Genomic DNA, 20,921 nt, shown 5'->3' with positions numbered 1-20,921 from the left:
AGTAATATTATAAACAAGGAACATAAAATATATAAAAGAAATAGGTAGGATTGTTTAAATTACAGCAAAAGTTAATTTTCTATATTTTTTTCCGTCACTGTTCCTACCTAGAGTGACTTCAAAATGTTTTACACATAAATTAGCCCGTAGCTAGCCTTTTTCATCAAATACACAGAAAAAAAACTAATAACTCCATTAAGCAAAATAATTAAAAATCTCTTTTTATGAAAAAATATAACCGACTTCACATAATATACATAATATAGGTACCTAGAGTCTAACAAATACTTCTTATGCTGAAAACCGCATCAAATCCAACAATCGCGCACATACAGACAGACCAAACTAAGAACCAATTTTGAATGAAGTTGAATAATGAGATTCTCAATTTGACCTGCATGTGATGACTGACGAAAAGTTTTAAGGTATAATCATCGGCAAGGATATTGAGCCCTGACCTTCACCTGCGCAGAAGCGATTTATTGGTTTATTGCCTTAAGTGTACGGTGCGCAAAGTGATCCCCATTCTTCCGCCGAGAGCTCATTATCCGTGCCGGTAACTAGATCTATATTACTTCCTGAAGTCGGTTTTATTTTAATATTTTTTTTAAGTCTATTAAAACAAATAAAGGTACATACCCTCTTAATCTTCTTGCCATACATAGACCAGAAGGTAACTTTCACCTCCGTGGGTTTGCCTGTCCTTGCGTCAAACACACGACAGCTGTCAAACGGTGGGCAGTAGAGATGTAGGGAGACTGCCCCGTCTACGTGAGACGGGTTCTCTACTCGGTGGAGGCCTAGGGCATCTGGGGATAGAAGAAAAATGGTTATAAGTTGGTGGAAAGAATATAAACAAGATAGTCAAAACACCCCCTTTCAAAACTTTGTAGTGTGAATGGCGGGCGTTTTTTGGGCTATCTTTTGTAAATTTGACCTTCAAAAAGTGCTGATATTCAGCCTACTTTGAATAAATTACTTTTGATTTTGATTTATAGCTGGTAAAAGAGAAGAAAAATTAGATAAGTTAACTCCATAACTATCTAGGTATATAGAAAAGGATAGATTGGCAATTGATATAGAATTCGTAAAAAATACAAATACGATTTTAATATAAGTAGCACTCAGTCTTTTTTGGAAGTCAGTAAAAAATGGTTTGGAAAAGCACCGTGTATAATTTTGAATTTATTATTACACCAAATAAGGTATTTGTCGCAAGCCTATCATACATCAAAAATCGATGATCACAAGTTAGTTCCATTAACACCTACTAATAGTAGAATAGCAAATAACAGCTCTGCAGCTCTTAAATCATTACATAAATAGTCTTACAGTCGTGAAAAATCTTTCGTCGAAGTTTTGTGCGACTCTTGTAATATCGAATTAGATTCCATTCCTTAAACCAATGAACGTGTTTTTTTAATTTACAAAAGATATGTTCACTCTATATACTCACCATTTATATAACATACATCGTTAACCTCCATTCGTGTCCTCCCCCTAACTTTCATATCCCTCACATCGTATCCCTCTTCATATTCCCGCCCATTTTGACACCTGTCACTGTCACGTTTCTGACACCTGTCACATTGACAACTTTCAGTTTGACAGCTGTCATCCGGGTTGTCTATGGTGAGTTCGGATACGCTGTCCGGCAGGTCTTGGCTTTCTGAGCAGCATTTCCTTCGCGATTTGTTGTTGTTTAAAACCTTGACCACTTCCGGTTGCACGTTTTCAGGCCACTCGTATCTGGAAATTGGTAATTATTTCTGTTTTAGTACTTGGGTAATTGGTTTGAACTTGTTTTCGGTAGCTATGAACATGCTTCACGTTATATGTTTTTGAAAGAACATTGCATCGCATGTAAAGGTTGAGAAAATCAAAAGCAATTTAGTGGATGGATGGCCATTTGGGCACGAAGAGTCCTCCATGTTTCGGAAGGCATTTGGTGGGTCCCGGCTGTCATTTGAACATCTTATACAAATATTTACACTGTAATTGGTATTGTACCGTTTTAATTACAACTATGAATAAATCTTTGGCAGTCGTTACGGGTACACAAAGTCTGACAACCAGTCTTACAGAGCAATATCGGATTGCCCCGGGTAACTGGGTTGAGGAGGTTAGGAAGACAGTCGCTCTATGTAAAACACTGGTACAGAGCTGCTCCCGATAAGTCTGACATAGCTGAGAAAAGGCCAGCCAGATCCGACTAGAATATGACTCTTATCCAAAAATCGGTTAGAAACTACCAAAATTAATTCCTTGAGGTCACTTTAACTACTTTCTAACTGACTTATGAATACCGATAAAGTTATTGTCAACAGGAGCCAGTTAATACTGCATCTGAACTTTATCTGTTTGAGTTAAAAGCGTCCGTTGTCAACAATAAGGGCTGATAACTGGCTCGTATGTAACTGACCTTAACTTGTGTTGTTTATTAAATGTATGTTTTCTTATACTGTTCGGTTCTGGTAGGTTCTTGAACAGGGGCCCGATTCTCCTAAGTTAATAATGTCAAAATTGAATAGAAATCGAATCGCAATATGATCGCAATAGCAGTTTTAACCATATCGGGCATTCTGCTACTAATATAAGACCAATCTTATTCCAACGACATTCTATTGGTCTGCTATTTTGGTGATTTTGGTCTATACGGTAGTTTTCTCTATAATCATATTGCAATCGTAAATCATTTTGCCTGCAAATTCATTATTGAATGACGGAAAAGTAAAATTAGGAGAACCGAGCCCCAGGGATAACGTTTCAAGTGAAAGAATTCTCCATGTTTAATCAAATTACGTCAACAAAATCTTTTTTTCTAAAGAAAGTCTTGATTTCAATCAAATATTTCAGTCGGTCTGATACCGGCTGACCTGATACAACCATTCATGTTCATAGTGATTTATATGCCTAAGCAAACTATCGGCTGACTAAAAGTTTGCAGTGTGCATTAGACACTGTTTTAAGACTGTTAAGAGCCGAAAATCCTGTAGTGTAAACGGGCTGCCGCGTACTGGTCGCGTAAGGTAAAACCGAGAAAGTCTGGTAATGTACGCTCTTACGAGTATTTATAGACTTCAACATTGATGGTGTTTTATTATCAAATAATTTACCATAAAAAATTTAGGTAAAATATAATAAATATGTCTATATACTTGCAATTTTTTTGAGAAAAGAGGCGTGAGCAATGCTTATCTTGTTTATCTTTGATGATTACTGAACAAAAGTATTTCAGTCTTTCATATTTTGAGGTCAGGTCACTGGCATGTTTTTGTTATCTTATTCAATATTGTGATTTGACGCTTTGATAAGAAAGTTTATTAAGACGGTACCCCGAGCAAATGACCTTGAGCCTCTGCGCTATACAAACTCGGCGCAAGAAATCCGTAGCGAGATCGCCCATATTTTGGTTTAAAATTTTTATAAAATAAAATGTTCGTGTTTTGAAAAAAATAAAATTACCATAATGTTCGTTATTAAATTACCTATCTATTAGTTTAGGTAGCAAATAAAAATAATAGTTACTTTACGAAGAGATGCATCTTATTAGTGATTATTTCTAATTTCTGTGGTTTCGTTGTGACCCTCTAATTACGATACTTAGAATAAAAAAGAAAACTACCATTTTGGAGTCAAGATTATGTAGAAATTTAATGTATTTTTTATTAGAAGGTATTGCTATTGGATAAAGAGAAGTTGACTCTGAAAAACTGCACAAAAAACGACTGCCGCTTCGTTTTGCACGGGAACGCGCCTTAATAAAAGTTGATTACGTCAATAAAATAGTGACGCTTTGCTTTTATTATATTATTAGATTTTATAAGAATTTACGTCAATCAACATGGTGCGATTTTGTAATCTATTTTTATATAGCTCATGACGTTTCTGCTCCGTTTTGTCTGAACGTGCTAACCCCAGGAACTACTGGACCGATTTAAAAAAAAGAACAGATTTAGGTACCCCATTTGTCGAAGACGGCTAAAATAATGTCACTTTTATCCGGGAGCGTGGAGTAGTCCCTGTACCTAAAATATCTTTGTATCCTGTACCTGTATTTAAAATATTTTTGTAAATATTTTTTTTTACGAAAGTCTTTTATAAAAATTAATAGGGCGCTGAACCAAATGCTGAACTTTTTATTAGTCGGAGAAGAAACCGCAAGAAACACCTAGTATACAATGTTTATCTGTTTTGTCAAGCATATAATTTATATTATTTTGAACTCGTTCCTTATCTAAACTTAAATCCTGACTCAGTTGCATCAGATATTGCATGTTACTACCTAAAAGTTAAATACCAGTCTTATCTATGAAGAGCTTTAAAATAAACAAGCGGTTTCACTTGGGATCTATTGCCTGTACCGGGATAAAATATAGCCTATGTTACTCGGGAAGAGTGTAGCGCCCCAACAGTGAAAGAATTTTTCAGATTGGTTCAAAAGTTTTGGATTCGGTAGGTTAAAATTTGAACAGGCTAGATATGCTCTCAATTTTTTTACGACCTCTATGGCGCAATGGTCAACAAGCCGGACTGCCGAATCTGAGGTCCCGGGTTCGATTCCCGGTTCGGTCGACATTTGTGTGATGAGCATGCTTGTTGGCCGTGGTCTGGGTGTTACAATATGTATTTATAAATATGTATATATGTAGCTATATGTAGTTTATCAGTTGTGTTAGCACCCATAACACAAGTTAATTAATAACTTACCATGGGGCTATCCAACCGTGTGTGAAAAGGTGTCCCGGCATTATTTATTCATTATTTATTTATTTATTTTCCCGGGCCTTATATTTTTTTTTAATTATTTTAAAATGTGACATGGTTCTCTCGTTGCCTTATGTATGTACCTCTCTCAAACTATTAAGCTTCAAAAGTCAGCAGTGCTGCTGGGAAATTGGTAAATCACCGCTTCCCAACCATAACATTAGAAAGCGGTTTTTGGGGTGCTGTCCAATTTAATTGACGTCAAAAAGTGCTTATTTAAATAAGCCTAATTTCAATAAACAACCCTGATTGTTGGGAACAATCAAAGGATCGAGAGGATCGAGGCCTTTGCCCAGCAGTGGGACAGTTCGGGCTAAGAAAATTAAAATTTAATAAAGGCATTTGACTTTGAACCAAAACTCAGATTGTTATCAAAAACAGACTACTCAATTAAACCAACTTTTAACTTTTCCTATGACTAGTATCGCGCAAATATTCAAGAATCCTTTATTTTGACAAAAACTAATGTCAGTTAATTCACCTTATTTGCAAAGATTAAACTGTTTTGACAGTAACTTTACAGTGTATATTTAGTATTTACAAATATTATTGCTAAGGCAGTGTAAAGTACACAATATATTATTTATTTCGTCATCTGCTTATCGGAGGGTCTGACGGTGTGACATGTTTTGTCAGAAACTTCCAGACTTATCTCGTATTGACGTGTTTCTTGTTTTAAATAATAATAACAAAAGCTCGGGGGTATTTACCCATTTAACAGTGAAGTTAAAAAGCCTGTTATTGAATGTTCGAATAGTTTAATGTAGTCCCGGAATGCAACGCTCCAAAAGGAATATGGATGGGTTTTCGTCAGACGCTAGTCTATTTGCTCGTTTTTTGCGTTTACGCATACGACATATTTCGAATGACTCGTTAGTCTTTTGAGAGTTTTTGAAAGAGTTATGTTATTTAAAAGAGCGCTTCTCGCCATCAGACGTAAAAGTTGACAATAACCTACGTATGTGTAAAACTCGCGAAAGTTTAAAAACCTCTATTGGGACATTTTTGTGCTTTCATCGTCCTCATCAGCCTTTTTACTGTCCCACTGTTGGGCTGCGGCCTCCTCTCACACAGAGAACGATTGAGCGTTAATCACCACGTGCGCTGAATGCGGGTCGACTTTCTCGAAATTAGACGCCTTTAAGTTAATAAAGACCTACGTAATATTATGCTGTATTTACCTGACTTCCTCAAGACTGCCACTCAAGAGTTTCATAAAGCAGTGTGAGTCAGCATGGTCATGGATAGCGGAGGCATGACCAGCTCCCCAGCAGAGGATCATGATGTTGAAGGCACCGTTGCCAGCGTCTACCAGGTTACGTGTGTATCTGAAATAGGGGAAATAGCAGTTTTAGTACAATGACGATGTCCTCCTAGTGGATTATGGGAAACGACGGCTGTTCTTGTGTAAAGAGATCAGCCAGCTGCGCAGGACGCCGAGCATTTGCGCAGACACAAAAGCGCACTCACTATTCCTTCACTCTCATAGCGCGATGGGACGGCAATCCGACACCACCGGAGAGAGATCACAAGCAGGACATTAACGTGCTCTCCGATGCACGGGTGTATCAATCACCAACTTTCAGGCTCTGGCTGGTTGTGAAAGTTTCTAAAGCCCACAAAGCAATTTCGACCCGGGTATCGAACCCGAGATCTCATGCACAGCAGCCGCGCTTGCGACAACTAGACCAACAAGGCAGTTGACTGCTCGCAATTCTAACCATGTCTTGAAGAAATTAGTTTGCATATTTATGTAAAATTGTAATTCCTTGTTTTTTGCTGATAATGTTCGTAGTTCTACCGGTTTCATTGAATCAGCCCATAAGTAAAAAGTGTAGATAACTATATATTCATTCAAGAAGTTCTATAGTTCTATTCTAAAGAGAAAACATTTTATTTGTTTCTTGTATCCAAAGGCTCCGAAACTGTATTCACCGTTTTGAAAAACCGTTTTTCTTTCTCTGTGAGGAAAATACACCCTGGATTACATCCCTACTAATATTATAAACCCTACTAATATTATAAATGTGAAAGTAACTCTGTCTGTCTGTCTGTTACGCTGTCACGTTTAAACCACTGAACTGATTTTAATAAAATTTGGTACAGAGATAGAGTTGACCTTGAGAAAGAACATAGGTTAGTTTTTATCCCGGACTTTTGAAGAGTTCTCTTGGTAATCCGAAAAAACCGAACTCTACGCAGGCGGCAGCTAGTAATAATAGGTATAATAAATAAAACGTAGATTTAAACGCAACGTCAACGTCACTATCACATTTTTTTGCTCTCCAAATCTTTTTAATAAAAATTAATAATTTACATATACAAGCTGTTGATTTGCATCCGTGCCATAGTCAAGGAGGTTAAAATTAAATACGTAAATAATCGATTTGAATTACGGTAGGTGGGAAAAAGCTAATATGCGCTGCTTTTTTTGATGTTGTAATTTCATGGTATTTCAGAATTTAGCCCACGGTTAAACACAAATCATAACAGAATTCCCCCGCGGCCACAGTGTGTGCGTGATGGCAGCTATGTGTGCGTAGACAGAGAAAACTAATGTCTACGTGTGTGCGTGATTGTCGATGTGTGAGTGTCTTATCTACGAGTCTACGACATGACAGCGCGAGCGCGCGAGCGAGCGAGACCGAGTGATACGCGATAGCAATCATTTTACCTAAAGTTTCGAAAATCACCTTCATTATTGTCATTAACTTCGTTTTACTTTACTTACTAATTTTTGAGCATAAATTTAACACAGATATCTTATTAACTACAGTAATAAGCAATACTAGTGCGCGAAAGAAAGTTCACTAACATGTTAACAGCTGATTGATAAAATGTTCGTTTTGCTTTATCTTTCAGCATAAAGTTTTCGCAGTGATTTAGTTTTTATTTTTGAATTAAATTGGTTGATAATTAGAAATTTTGCTTCCTTCTTAACGGTCTTAGGACCTTGGAACACGGAAATCTTATTAATGACGTAATACTAGTGCGCTAAAGGAAAGTTCACTGACCTGTTAACAGCTGATTGATAACATTTTCGGTTTGCTTTAACATTCAGCGTAAAGATTTCGTAGTAATTTTGTTTTTACTTTTCGATTAAATTGGTGAATGATGGGTTAGTTAAGTGTAGGCACGAGGTGATTCTTTCGGCTCGTAGGTAGGTATTATTGGCGTGGTTAAGAAATCAACTTATTTACACTAATAAAATTGATTAAGCTGACTACGTATTTACAAAATGTACAAATAAATAAATTACCTAGTTTAGTTACCCGGAGGTACTGTTCAAAGCTGTCACCTTCACACTCTTGGCACAATCGAGCACGACGAAGTAGCTGGTTGTCCTTCAGCTAACATAACACTATCACATTCGTTTTTAATGTGTCGAAAGCACTAAGTTAACGGTCCTAGCACATAAGTCTGTCACATGACCAGCATGACCCTCCGTGATGAGGGTTCCCGGTCGGTAAACATTTCCCGGAACATAGGTATGTATGGCTGTCATTGCACATCCTTGGCAGTCGTAACGGGTAGTCAGAAGCCAGTAAGTCTGACACCAGTCTAACCAAGGGGTATCGGGTTGCCCGGGTAACTGGGTTGAGGAGGTCAGATAGGCAGTCGCTTCTTGTAAAGCACTGGTACTCAGCTGAATCCGGTTAGACTGGAAGCCGACCCCAACATGATTGGGAAAAGGCTCGGAGGATGGATGGCTGTTAGTACACTGTTGTCACTGATGGCATACAGGCGGACCATCGCCACCAACTCGTGTTCGTGTAGTTTTCCGTCATCTCGCACTTTGTACCTACACGTCGCGGAATTCAAAGCGCACGTACGCAGCAGCGGCGGCGACATCAAACACACTGCTTGCCGTCGGCGCTTGTTTGTTCCGGCTTCAAGGGCACGCGGGGAGCGGCGAGGCGAGTGTGTGGGAGTACTCGCACTGTGATTGGGTGAATTTGGGTAGGCTGGATGATCTACGATTTTTATTGAACGATCGTTGCGTATGCTTTGTGCATGTATCGTTTGCGTTTGTGTGAGTGCGCAGCGCGGTAGTAAGGCTAGTAACACACGCGCCGAATTAAAGTACGGCTGGGTTACACTGACGGATATACGTAAATAAGAAAAAAACATGAAAAAATTACCTACCCATTTTTTCGTTGATTTGGGTCGAGAATCATTAGCATATTTACGTCCTTGACTATGGCACGGATGCAAATCAACAGCTTGTATATTTTATACATAATGTATTGCACGCCAATACCCAATACCCAAAAAAAAAGCAAAATAGTAACACGACTAAAATGAGATACGAGAAAGACGACAAGAAACACTTAAAAAAATCAGCAATGTGCATCGGCTATGTGAGAGAAAACGAATAATGTTGACGAGAGCGGCCCGCCTACGCGCACGACTACCACCTCCGGGATCGTCGCTCAGCTCCGCCTCGCCGCCGCCGGACCCCGGACCACCAGTGATACCGGCGGCTGCAGCTGCGTCGAGCTCGAGCGACGAGTACTTCTCTCCGCCGACGTCGCCACCACCTGTACATCGGCAGGGGAGACGCCGGCCACCGACGGGCTTGGGATCGGGGGACCATCAGGTCCCTAGCAGGGTCCCCGCTACCGGTGGTTGTGTGCAGCGCATGAGATGGACTCAGAAAATGAATGAGAACGTCATGCGCGCATACTACGGGTCCACAGAGGGAGGAACTAACCTCACTGCGTACCGTGATAGGATGCTGTCTCTGTTCCAGGTGCTTGAGCCAGCCGTCAACGTATCGGCCCAACGACTGTCGGATCAGGTGCGGGTTATCCAGCGCAATCACAGACTGGACGACGCCGCACTTGATAGGCTGCGCTTAGAGATGCTGAGCAGCCCTATGGTCACCACCTCGTCACAGGCCGCGGTACCACCGCCACCTTCAGGCGGAGTCACGCCGCGGTCCAATCTCGTTGAACGGGATGAGGACAATAGGGTTGTAACGGTAAGTACTCAGTGCAACGAACGTGTGAGGTGTGCTCTGGAGGATGCGATCCAGGAGTTTAGGTACTCACCCGTCGAAAACCGACCGCGACTACCTCGCTTGCCTATGCATAGACAGAATAGGGCGTTGGTGTGTGCTCTGGATTCGCTGTTGGAAAAATATTTTTAAAACAGCGAAGACCTCCTTGATACACACTCAATTATGTATTGCGCGGCTGTTGCTGCATGTCGTGTAGCTAATGACAGTAACAGAGCTACACGACCAAAATCAGCGGTACCAGCTTGGCAGTGCAGGATTGAGCGTCGTATCGAGGGGGCCAGAGTACTCATCGGCAAACTATATTGCTTCAGGGAGGGTAATACCCGACCACGGGTGATGCGCTTTGTGAGGCGTGCATTCATGGGGACTGGACTCAGTCCTCATGAATATATGCCGCGTATCGCGGAGCGCATCGACTTCCTGAAGCAAAAAGTCTGTGCATGGGCTAGCCGTATTCGAAGGTATAAACGACGGGTAGAACGTTACACCCAGAATCGTATGTTCCAGAGTGATCAAAGATGGGTATATAGAACTTGGGAGCGACCTGAGCAATACGTGATGGACGGGAGCCGGCCGGATGATGGTGCCACAAACATGTTTTGGCGCAACCTCTGGTCGACGCCCGTATTTCACGAGGAGGGTGACTGGACACGTGATGTTGAACGGGAGTGTGAACAAATACCAGAAATGGAGGAGGTCAATATTACCTCCTCCGACGTAGCCTGAGCAGTTCGTCCGATGCAAAACTGGAAATCACCAGGACCGGATGGACTGCACAATTTCTGGTTAAAGTGGCTGCAAAGTTCACACCCCTGTTTAGCATCACAGTTTCAGTCATCCTTAGAAGCCGGGTTGCTCCCACAGTTTCTAACAACAGGAGTTACCCATCTGCTCCATAAATCAGGCAGTACCGCGGAACCCAAAAATTATAGACCGATCACTTGTTTACCGACGGTCTATAAACTTCTTACATCTATTTTGAGATTAAAAATAAACCAACATATTGAAAAATATTCAATTATGTCAGTTTCTCAAAATGGATGTAAGAAGGGGTCCCGTGCTACTAAGGAGCTGCTCCTCACTGATATGGTCATCAGCCAACAGGTTCGACGATCCCGAAAGAATTTGTCGACATGTTGGATAGACTATAAGAAGGCCTACGACTCGGTCCCCCATACATGGCTTAGGAGGGTACTGGAGTTGTATAAAATAAATACAACTCTACGCGCCTTTCTTGCGTCATGTATGGAGCAATGGAGAACGGTTCTTCACTATCCAGGATGTAGACAAATTGAAGGGACCGGCGATCCTATTAAGATCGAGCGGGGAATATTCCAGGGTGACAGTTTGAGTCCACTTTGGTTTTGCCTGGCCTTGAACCCTTTGAGCACATTGCTAGAGGGTTCAGGGCTGGGTTATCCTTTGCGGAGAGGGGGTCAGGTTATATCCCATTTGCTTTATATGGATGATCTGAAACTGTTTGCCACTACAGAACTGCAGCTGATGAAGCTACTGAAGATCACTGAAAATTTCAGTAGTTGCATCACGATGGAGTTCGGTGTGGACAAATGTGCAGTCATGCATGTAAAGCGAGGGGGAATTGTGGAATCTGAGGGAGTACAACTCTCAGATTCCATAAACCTGAGATCACTCTCCGCAAACGATACATATAAATACTTGGGTATGGCGGAGGGGTTAGGCATCAATGTGGCTGTCATGAAACAGTCATTACGGGAGCGTTTCTTTGGCCGCCTGAAAAAGGTCCTAAAAAGTTCCTTATCAGGCGGCAACAAGGTTCGCGCCTATAATGGTTGGGTCATGCCAGTCCTGATGTACTCCTTCGGCATACTCAAATGGACTCAAACTGAATTGGGTGCCTTGGATAGGAGAGTCACCCACGATCGTCGGTGATGAGACTGTACATCCCACGGAAATGTGGAGGCCGAGGCTTTTTAAATGCAAAGACGCTCCACAACCGTGAGGTGTGCAGTCTCAGAGAATATCTTCTCAAAAGCGACGTGGGTATGCATCGTGATATGGTAGCAGTGGACAAAGGACTCACCCCGCTATCGTTGGCACATGAGAACTGGCGCAGACCTGTGGTACTAACTACCCATGATCGCAAGGAGGTATGGCAGAGCAAACAGCTACACGGACGCTTCTTCGGGGCTCTTCATGGCCCCGATGTAGACTTCAATGCGTCCGTATCTTGGCTACGCTTCGGTGACTTATTTGGAGAAACCGAAGGGTTTGTATGTGCAATTATGGACGAAGTTATCCTTACGAATAACTACCGGAGATATATCGTGAAAGACGGGACGGTTGACATATGTCGGGCATGTCACCATCCGGGTGAGTCTATCAGACATATTATATCTGGTTGTTCTCGTTTGGCTAATGGTGAATATTTGCACAGACATAACCAAGTGGCCAAGATTATCCACCAGCAGCTTGCTCTGCAATACAACCTTGTAGACCTTGAGGTACCGTACTACAAGTATGCGCCCGACCCAGTTCTCGAAAAGGACCATATCACGTTGTACTGGGATCGATCTATCATCACTGACAGGACTATTGTAGCCAATAAGCCTGATATTGTGGTGATAGATCGATTAGCGCGCCGCGCGATGATAGTCGATGTCGCCGTTCCGCATGACGAGAACCTTGTGAAAGCTGAGAAAGAGAAACAAATAAAGTATCTCGACTTAGCGCACGAGGTTGTCGCCATGTGGAGTGTCGACACGGCTGTTGTTGTGCCGATTGTCGTTACGGCCAATGGTTTAATAGCCAAGAGCCTCGACGAACACCTCAGGAGGCTCTCGTTGGGCGGCTGGATCAAGGGACTGATTCAGAAGGCAGTACTCCTTGATACGGCACGTATTGTGAGGAGGTTTCTGTCTCTGGGACCCTAACCACCGGTACCTTGGACCCTGTGCCCGATATCGGTGGCAACCTATTTTTTATATTTTTAAATGTTTTTTATTTTTATATTTAATATTTAAAAATGTAAATTATATGTTTGAAAATAAATAAATGACAAATAAAAAGGTAAAATAAATAATAAATAAATATAATGAAGCTACTGAAGGTCACTGAAACTTTCAGTAGTTGCATCAGGATGGAATTTGGGAATTGTGGAATCTGAGGAAGTACAACTCTCAGATTCTATAAACCTGAAATCACTCTCCGCAAACGATACATATAAATACCTGGGTATGGCGGAGGGGTTATGCTTCAATGTGGCTGTCATGAAACAATCATTACGGGAGCGTTTCTTTGGCCGCCTGAATAGGGTTCTAAAAAGTTCCTTATCGGGCGACAACAAGGTTCGCGCCTTTAATGGTTGGGTCATGCCAGTTCCGATGTACTCCATCGGCATACTCAAATGGACTCAAACTGAATTGGATGCCCTGGATAGGAGAGTCCGCACACTGTTGAGCGCAGAACGAATGCATCACCCGCGATCGTCGGTGATGAGACTGTACATCCCGCGGAAATGTGGAGGTCGAGGCTTTTTAAATGCAAAGACGCTCCACAACCGCGAGGTGTGCAGTCTCAGAGAATATTTTTTCAAAAGCGACGTGGGTATGCACCGTGATGTGGTAGCAGTGGACAGAGGACTCGCCCCGCTATCGTTGGCAAATGAGAACTGGCGCAAACCTGTGGTACTAACTACCCATGATCGCAAGGAGGTATGGCAGAGCAAACAGCTACACGGACGCTTCTTCGGGGCTCTTCATGGCCCCGATGTAGACTTCAAAGCGTCCGTATCTTGGCTATGCTTCGGTGACTTATTTGGAGAAACCGAAGGGTTTGTATGTGCAATTATGGACGAAGTTATCCTTACGAATAACTACCGGAGATATATCATGAGAGACGGGACGGTTGACATATGTCGGGCATGTCACCATCCGGGTGAGTCTATCAGACATATTATTTCTGGTTGTTCTCGTTTGGCTAACGGTGAATATTTGCACAGACATACCCAAGTGGCCAAGATCATCCACCAGCAGCTTGCTCTGCAATACAAACTTGTAGATCTTGAGGTACCGTACTACAAGTATGCGCCCGACCCAGTTCTCGAAAACGACCATATCACGTTGTACTGGGATCGATCTATCATCACTGACAGGACTATTGCAGCCAATAAGCCTGATATAGTGGTGATAGATTGATTAGCGCGCCGCGCGATGATAGTCGATGTCGCCGTTCCGCATGACGAGAACCTTGTGAAAGCTGAGAAAGAGAAACAAATAAAGTATCTTGACTTAGCGCACGAGGTTGTCGCCATATGGAATGTCGACACGGCTGTCATTGTGCCAATTGTCGTTACGGCCAATGGTCTAATAGCCAAGAGCCACGACCAACACCTCTGGAGGCTCTTATTAGGCGGCTGGATCAAGGGACTGATTCAGAAGGCAGTACTCCTTGATACGGCGCGTATTGTGAGGAGGTTTCTGTCTCTGGGACCCTAACCACCGGTACCTTGGACCCTGTGCCCGATATCGGTGGCAACCTATTTTTTATATTTTTAAATGTTTTTTATTTTTATATTTAATATTTAAAAATGTAAAATATATGTTTAAAAATAAATAAATGAGTCAATGGTATAATAAAAAGTATGACAAAAGGACAAACAACAACAAACTATTATTAAAATTGCCCTCCAGTTATCAAAAGAGTTTCTTAAGAATAAATAAATAATAAATACCTGTATGCAGATAAACCTTATCTACATAGCAACTGTTTGTTACTAATTGAAGATTTTGTTTATTATTTTAACCATGGAAAGTTTATTCACTACTGTTAACGAGTACATATAGACTGATAGTCTTGAGAAGTTAAGCTGTAGCGTAGGACAATATTTGGATGGGTGACGGTGATTGAAACTGGAAATGACTGGTTTTTATCATACGTAGCTATTTACTGCGGTTTTTCGTGGAAACTACTTACTGCCTGTACCGAGATAAAATATACGTCTAAGTTACTCGGGAAAAATGTGTAACTACTCAACAGTGAAATAATTTTTCAATTCGTTTCAATAATTTCGGAGCCTTTCGGATACAAACAACAAATAAAAAAATCCTTATTATTCAGAATAGAAGTACAGATGTTATATAGGTGCTGATTAATATTGTGTACGTTTAGTCAGACTTTTTTTTAAATAATATTTTATCTTATTTATAATTGGCGTCAAATACCTCTACAATTCTGAAAATAATCATTTCAATGCATGCGCATTTGTTTTTCAAATGGCAAACGTGAAAATGATAAAATTTTACGCGTTTAGGTTTAGTATACCAACGATTAGGCATATAAAATTAGCATGTTTAGAAACATTTTTAGCTAATTACCTTGTCAAAATCAACAAGCCTTAGATAATGTCATTATAATATACCACACGCGAACATTCTCGTAGTTAAGATTGACGATGGAATTTTTTTATCATCCGATTTTAAATACCTACTTAGGTCTTTCATACACTATAGCGCTTTCACACTAGCGAAGAACAATGTCAGACGTCCATAGTAACTTAGGCTCAATAAAAATATTTCATGTACAGTGAAAATTCTTACAGTTTTTTGTGTAGTTTAATGTCAGAAGCTTTTCTATGTTTTCCACTTTTGCATTGAACTTCTCAAAACCAAATTATTCCAAATTATTAAAACGAAAAACCTGAACTCGATAAACAAAGTAATATGATTTTTTTTTTTTGAAAAGTTCTAGATAACAATTAAATATTTTATAAGAAGTTAGTATTTTCTATTAAAATTTTTGTAGTAAAGAACTTTGTGTCCGTGAGAATTTAGTTTTAAAAGTTGATTGGGTGGGCCGAAACCTGACATTGTTCTTTACCGCTCTGTTTTTCCATACAGCAACGCGTGGGTCACAATCAAATAGATATATTCAAAGAGTGCTGAAAAGCAGTAAGTACTTTTTGAACTTATAAATATTCTTATGTGTTGCTGGGAAGAAGTGGCGCAACAAATTCCCCAACAATACATGTATGCCTGTTAGATTTCAAGAATCTTTATAATAGCACTCTGCAGACAAAATAGTCGGCTGATAGGATATGGCCCGACGGTTGCTTTTTTTTTAAAGAAAATCGTAAAATTTACCAATATTTATGAGCCCAAACAAACTATCGGCCGACTGCAAGTTTGCAGTTCGATTTAATTGGAGTAGATTTGACGCGGAAGAGAAACAGACAGACCTTTATAAAATAACTTATGAATTATAACTCACCGGAAACGATCAAACTTCGCGAATTTGCTCCAATCCTTCGGGTTGGATTTGTACCCGAGCATCACTTTCTGAACATCCTGTACATTGACGTGGTCGCAAGAGAACATCCTGTGTAGCTCCTGTATCAGTATGTCTAGGCCGGTTATTTCACTGTGAACAATATTGTAAGATATATAAGTATGAAACTAGCTGTTTCCTAGCAGGAAATTACTTTTTGCACATGGCTTGGTAATAAGATATTCTGATGTATAGGTAAGCTATATATCATTGCTAAGTTTCATCTAAGTCAGTTCAGCATACGCACACTGTAAACTTTTAGTCGGTCGATAGTTGTTTTTGGCTAAATATCATTATGAAAATGAATGGAAATACATACGATCAGGTATTTGTCCGTTTTCAGACTGACTTAAACTTTATAGAACTCACGATTTTTATAAAACAATTTGGTTTCTACCACCGGGCCAACGTGAAAGTATCCAAACTTTCACGTTTACCTAATTATAGTGTGATATTAGTTTTCTTAAATATAAATACACTGTTTACTATGAATTTTCACACTCAATTTTTAAAATAAATAATATATATTATTATGTATGAGTTTGTGCTAAAAAGTATCTATGCAGCATGTCATGTCTATCATTTTTTCAAGTAATGTAAAAATTGTATCTATCTCCAGTAAGATAAATAACCAATAGATAGTATATTGGAAACGGCTCCGAAGATACTTACACATCAACTTTCAATGGTCTCTCAATGGGTAACACTTCCATATCAGCACATTGTGATACCTTGATCTTACAATTGGCATTTTCCACGTCCATATTCACTGAAACAATTAAAACAAACTTAACATTTTAATACATTGTTCTTCAGCTGAACAAACGTTGTTTTTATACAGAAATGTCGCGATTAATAATAATATTATATCGGACAGACCGATTGTCGGTCCCGGCTGTTCTCATGTAAGGAGATCAGCTAGCTGCGCAGGACATATTATAGTGCACGAGCATTTGCTTGAATACAGGTGCACTCACTATTCCTTCACTCTCATAGCGCGATGGGATGGTAATCCGACACCACCGGAGAGAGATCAGGCGCAGGACCGACATTAACGTGCTCTCCGATGCACGGGTGTATCAATCACCAACTTATAGACTATAAAAAAAGGCTGTAGTTTGAAAGTTGGTTGAAAAGTAATTTCAGTTTCTTTCAATACGGTTGTTACTGAGCAAGAAGCCATACCTTTGTTGAATGTAAATAAAATAATCTGTGTAGATTAAAAGCTATAGATTGTCGTTGTACATAATCAATATTATAGATTAAATGATTGACTATTTTTCCTTAGGAATAATTTGTATGTTTCTTTAGCAGGGAAATTGCGAAAAAAAAAATAATTTTTCAAGTCACCGGCTACGGGTGAAACGCGGGCAGAAGCTAGTACAGTACCTACTAATGTTGATATTAAGAACGTGAAACTGCCCACCTGCCTAAGCTTTTTTCAACTATTCTGAGGTCGGTTTTCAGTCAGCAGCTCAGTTCCAGTGTGCCACAAGGAGCGACTACCTATCTGGAACCCGATTCTCCTAATTTTACTTAAGCAACATACGATTCACATTCGACTGAGATCCAATCACGACTCAATTACGATTGAAGCGTATGTGGCATTCCGCTATTTTTTCTTTTATATAAACGTTTATATAAGTTTCTGTGATTCAATAATATCTGCAAATGATTTATGATTGTAGAGCAAACTACCGCATAGACCAAAATCACCAAAATGGCAGACCAATCGCAAATCAATCGAATGTCGTTGGAATACGATTGGTCTTATATTAGTAGCAGAATGCCCGATATGGTTAAAACTGCTATTGCGATTAAATTTCTATTCAATTTTGACATTATTAACTTAGGAAAATCGGGCCCCTGGCCTCCTGAACCCAATTATCAAGGCAATTCAATACCCGGTGTCAGACTTCCTGGGGCCCGATTCTCCTAAGTTAATAATGTCAAAATCGAATAGAAAACGAATCGCAATATGATCGCAATAGCAGTTTTAACCATATCGGGCATTCTGCTACTAATAAAAGACCAATCGTATTCGATTGACATTTGATTGGTGTGCGATTGGTCTGCTATTTTGGTGATTTTGGTCTATACGGTAGTTTGCTGTACAATCATTTTGCAATCGTAAATCATTTGCAGACAAAACGATTCATTATTGAATGACAGAAAAGGATAAAAACGTTTATTTCAAAGAAAAAATAGCGGAATGCCACACACGCTTCAATCGTAATCGAGTCGGGATTGGATCTCAGTCGAATCGAGTCGAACGTGAATCGTACGGCGCTTAAGTAAAATTAGGAGAATCGGGCCCCTGGCTTCTAACTACCAAAGATGTGCAAATGACAGCCAGATGTTGCTTTGTTTTGCGCATACATAGTTACAAACCTTTAGCATTTAGTAGAGGTATGCTACATAACTTGTCTATGGAATGTTGGCAATAAGGTCAACTTTATACATAAAGTAATCACTTCCTTTGCGGAAATCATACTTAGCTTGTTTTATACCAAAAATGGGACCCTATCTATACCTAGTTGTCTTATGATTTACTATCTTCTGCACCCGGATAAAAAGCAGCCTACATCACAGATGTCCGTTTTAATTTAAACTTTATTTACATAGATATTTACAATACATATCATATCATTAAGTACTATAATAGTTCATCGTCTATATCCTTTCTCAGGCTCTACGCTATCTGTATACCAGATTTCATTTAAATCGGGTCAGTAATTTTGTCGTACATTACAATTTTGACAGTCGGTTTGGTTAGGTTAGGTTTTTTTTAAACAACTTTTTACTACGAATTTTCACGTGCAATTTTTAAAGAAAACAGTCGTTATAAGAAAAACGGCCGTTTATGCTGACGGTGAAATTAAGCCTCAAATCATCACTAATTACATAGTTTAAAACATATATGGTCGCTTTTTCCGTCCATACGTCCCTATATCCCTATGTCTTCAAAACTACGCAACCGATTTTCAAGCGGTTTATAAGGTTCCATACCCGAAGGGTAAAACGGGACCCTATCGTTTTCGCTCCTCTGTCCATCATCATCATCCGATCATGAACCGTGACAGATAGAGAGCTGAAATTTTCACAGATGATGTAAGTATTTTTTTTGCCGCTATACTTAACTGAAAACTAGAATTAAATAAATATTTAGGTCTCCCATACAACAAACGTGATTTTTTTGTCCGTTTTATAAATAATGGTACGGAATCCTTCCGACTCGCATTTGGCCGGTTTTTTAATAGATAGAGTGAATAAAGGAAGGTTTACATGTATAATAACATATAAACATTAAATAGTGGGGAAATACTGTTATCCCGAGCGAAGCCGGGGCGGGTCGCTAGTTGGTAAATAAACTACCATTTTATAAACTTTACCTTTACATCGACTGGGTATCGAACCTGCACTAACCAGTTCTGCATCCAGTTTGTAACCACGCAACTAACTTGGTTAGTTTTTATAAAGAATTCCAGATTTGTGCGTGATTTATTTCAAACTACCTGTTGCCCGCGGTTTTGCCCGTGTCCCGTAGGAACTACTGCTCGAAACGGGATAAAATATAGCCTATGTTACTCGGGGAGAGTGTAGCGCCCCAACAGTGAAAGAATTTTTCACATCGGTTCAATAGTTTGGGAGCATTTGGGTACGAACAAAAATATATTTCCTCTTTGTTATATTAGTACCTATATATCGGATGTGTCGTTCATAATCACATTAAATTAAATGCGTTAATATACTGGTTAATATATGTCGATTAACACAAAGATAAAAGAAAAATACGTAAAAATAAAAAAAGAAGATTTTTTCAAACAAAGTAAATGGCATAAAAATGTGCAAAAATTAGAACACCATATAAAAGTCAGTCATTACAAACAACTGAAATTCTCCCTTGAAAACTGACAGCTGTCAACTGATCAAAACATACGATACTCCTAACTTTATCTCTGCTTTACACATGATGTTGTAAATTATAAAAACGAAAAATGACTCCTGTGGTTAAACCACTGAATGGATTAGGTTATTTTTTTACAATTCGCCATAGAATATCATAAAGTATATGCGATATGATTTAATGTGATTGTGAACGACACACCCGATATAGGTATTTGCGTGATTAATTTTATATGCCTATTTCCCGCGATTTCGCCCGCAGCCCAAGTTGACCAAAAATAAATATTTGTAGGTACTTACTGTTTTACAGGTTGCCATGTTTTTTTTCTTATTATTTGAATCTTTATGTATTTTTTATCAGTAGGTAATAGTAGTCTAATCATAAACATTGATTCAGACTCTTTTATAAAAAATCCTCATTAAAAGTAATTAATTAATTGAAAAATTATAGGTAATGATAAACTTAAAAAAATAATAAGCCTAACATGCTGAAAAACGGTCAAACTGGGAACCTCTTTTTTGCGAAATCGGTTAAAGAACCTTCCATTTTTCGAAGTCAGTTAAAAATTTTCCTTTTCGAAGTCGATTAAAACCTCCTTATTTCGAAGTCGGTTAAAAATAAATACAAACCTCTTTTCACAAAAATTCACCAACGGAAAAAAAACCAGCAACTCGCAACAGCTTCCAAATTCAGACTGTTCAATTCACACAGAAAACTGACAAAGAAACGAAAATCCAATCTTATTTAGACTGATCACTTCACAAGATAAAAAAAATACTTATCAATTGTAAAACACTCGGTTTACTTTTAAAATAAAGATAAAAAATACTTGAACAAACTGTCAAAAGAAAGTTTATAGTTTTAAGAGTTAAGTAAACAATATAGAAGTATGTTTAAACTCAATATATCGTGCGTGCGTTC

At 39.4% G+C, this 20,921-nt stretch overlaps 1 protein-coding gene across 1 annotated transcript in view; it reads right to left on the bottom strand.

Annotated features, from left to right (window-relative positions):
- LOC124643245 (cysteine dioxygenase type 1) overlaps positions 1 to 20,921 on the bottom strand; it is a 21,772-nt gene extending 851 nt beyond the window's left edge. The window contains exons 1-6 of the mRNA XM_047182141.1: positions 20,630 to 20,921; positions 16,766 to 16,862; positions 16,037 to 16,186; positions 5,949 to 6,095; positions 1,457 to 1,749; positions 640 to 809 (exon numbers count right to left, since the gene is read on the bottom strand). Coding sequence (XP_047038097.1) covers positions 640 to 809; positions 1,457 to 1,749; positions 5,949 to 6,095; positions 16,037 to 16,186; positions 16,766 to 16,857 — 852 coding nt within the window. The 5' untranslated portion in view covers positions 16,858 to 16,862; positions 20,630 to 20,921. The remainder of the gene's footprint in view (positions 1 to 639; positions 810 to 1,456; positions 1,750 to 5,948; positions 6,096 to 16,036; positions 16,187 to 16,765; positions 16,863 to 20,629) is intronic.

Source organism: Helicoverpa zea, chromosome 27 (genome assembly GCF_022581195.2).
Source record: "Helicoverpa zea isolate HzStark_Cry1AcR chromosome 27, ilHelZeax1.1, whole genome shotgun sequence".
Classification (NCBI taxonomy): domain Eukaryota; kingdom Metazoa; phylum Arthropoda; class Insecta; order Lepidoptera; family Noctuidae; genus Helicoverpa; species Helicoverpa zea.
Note: the sequence above shows the minus strand (reverse complement) of the source record. Positions and strands in the feature narration are given on the sequence as shown.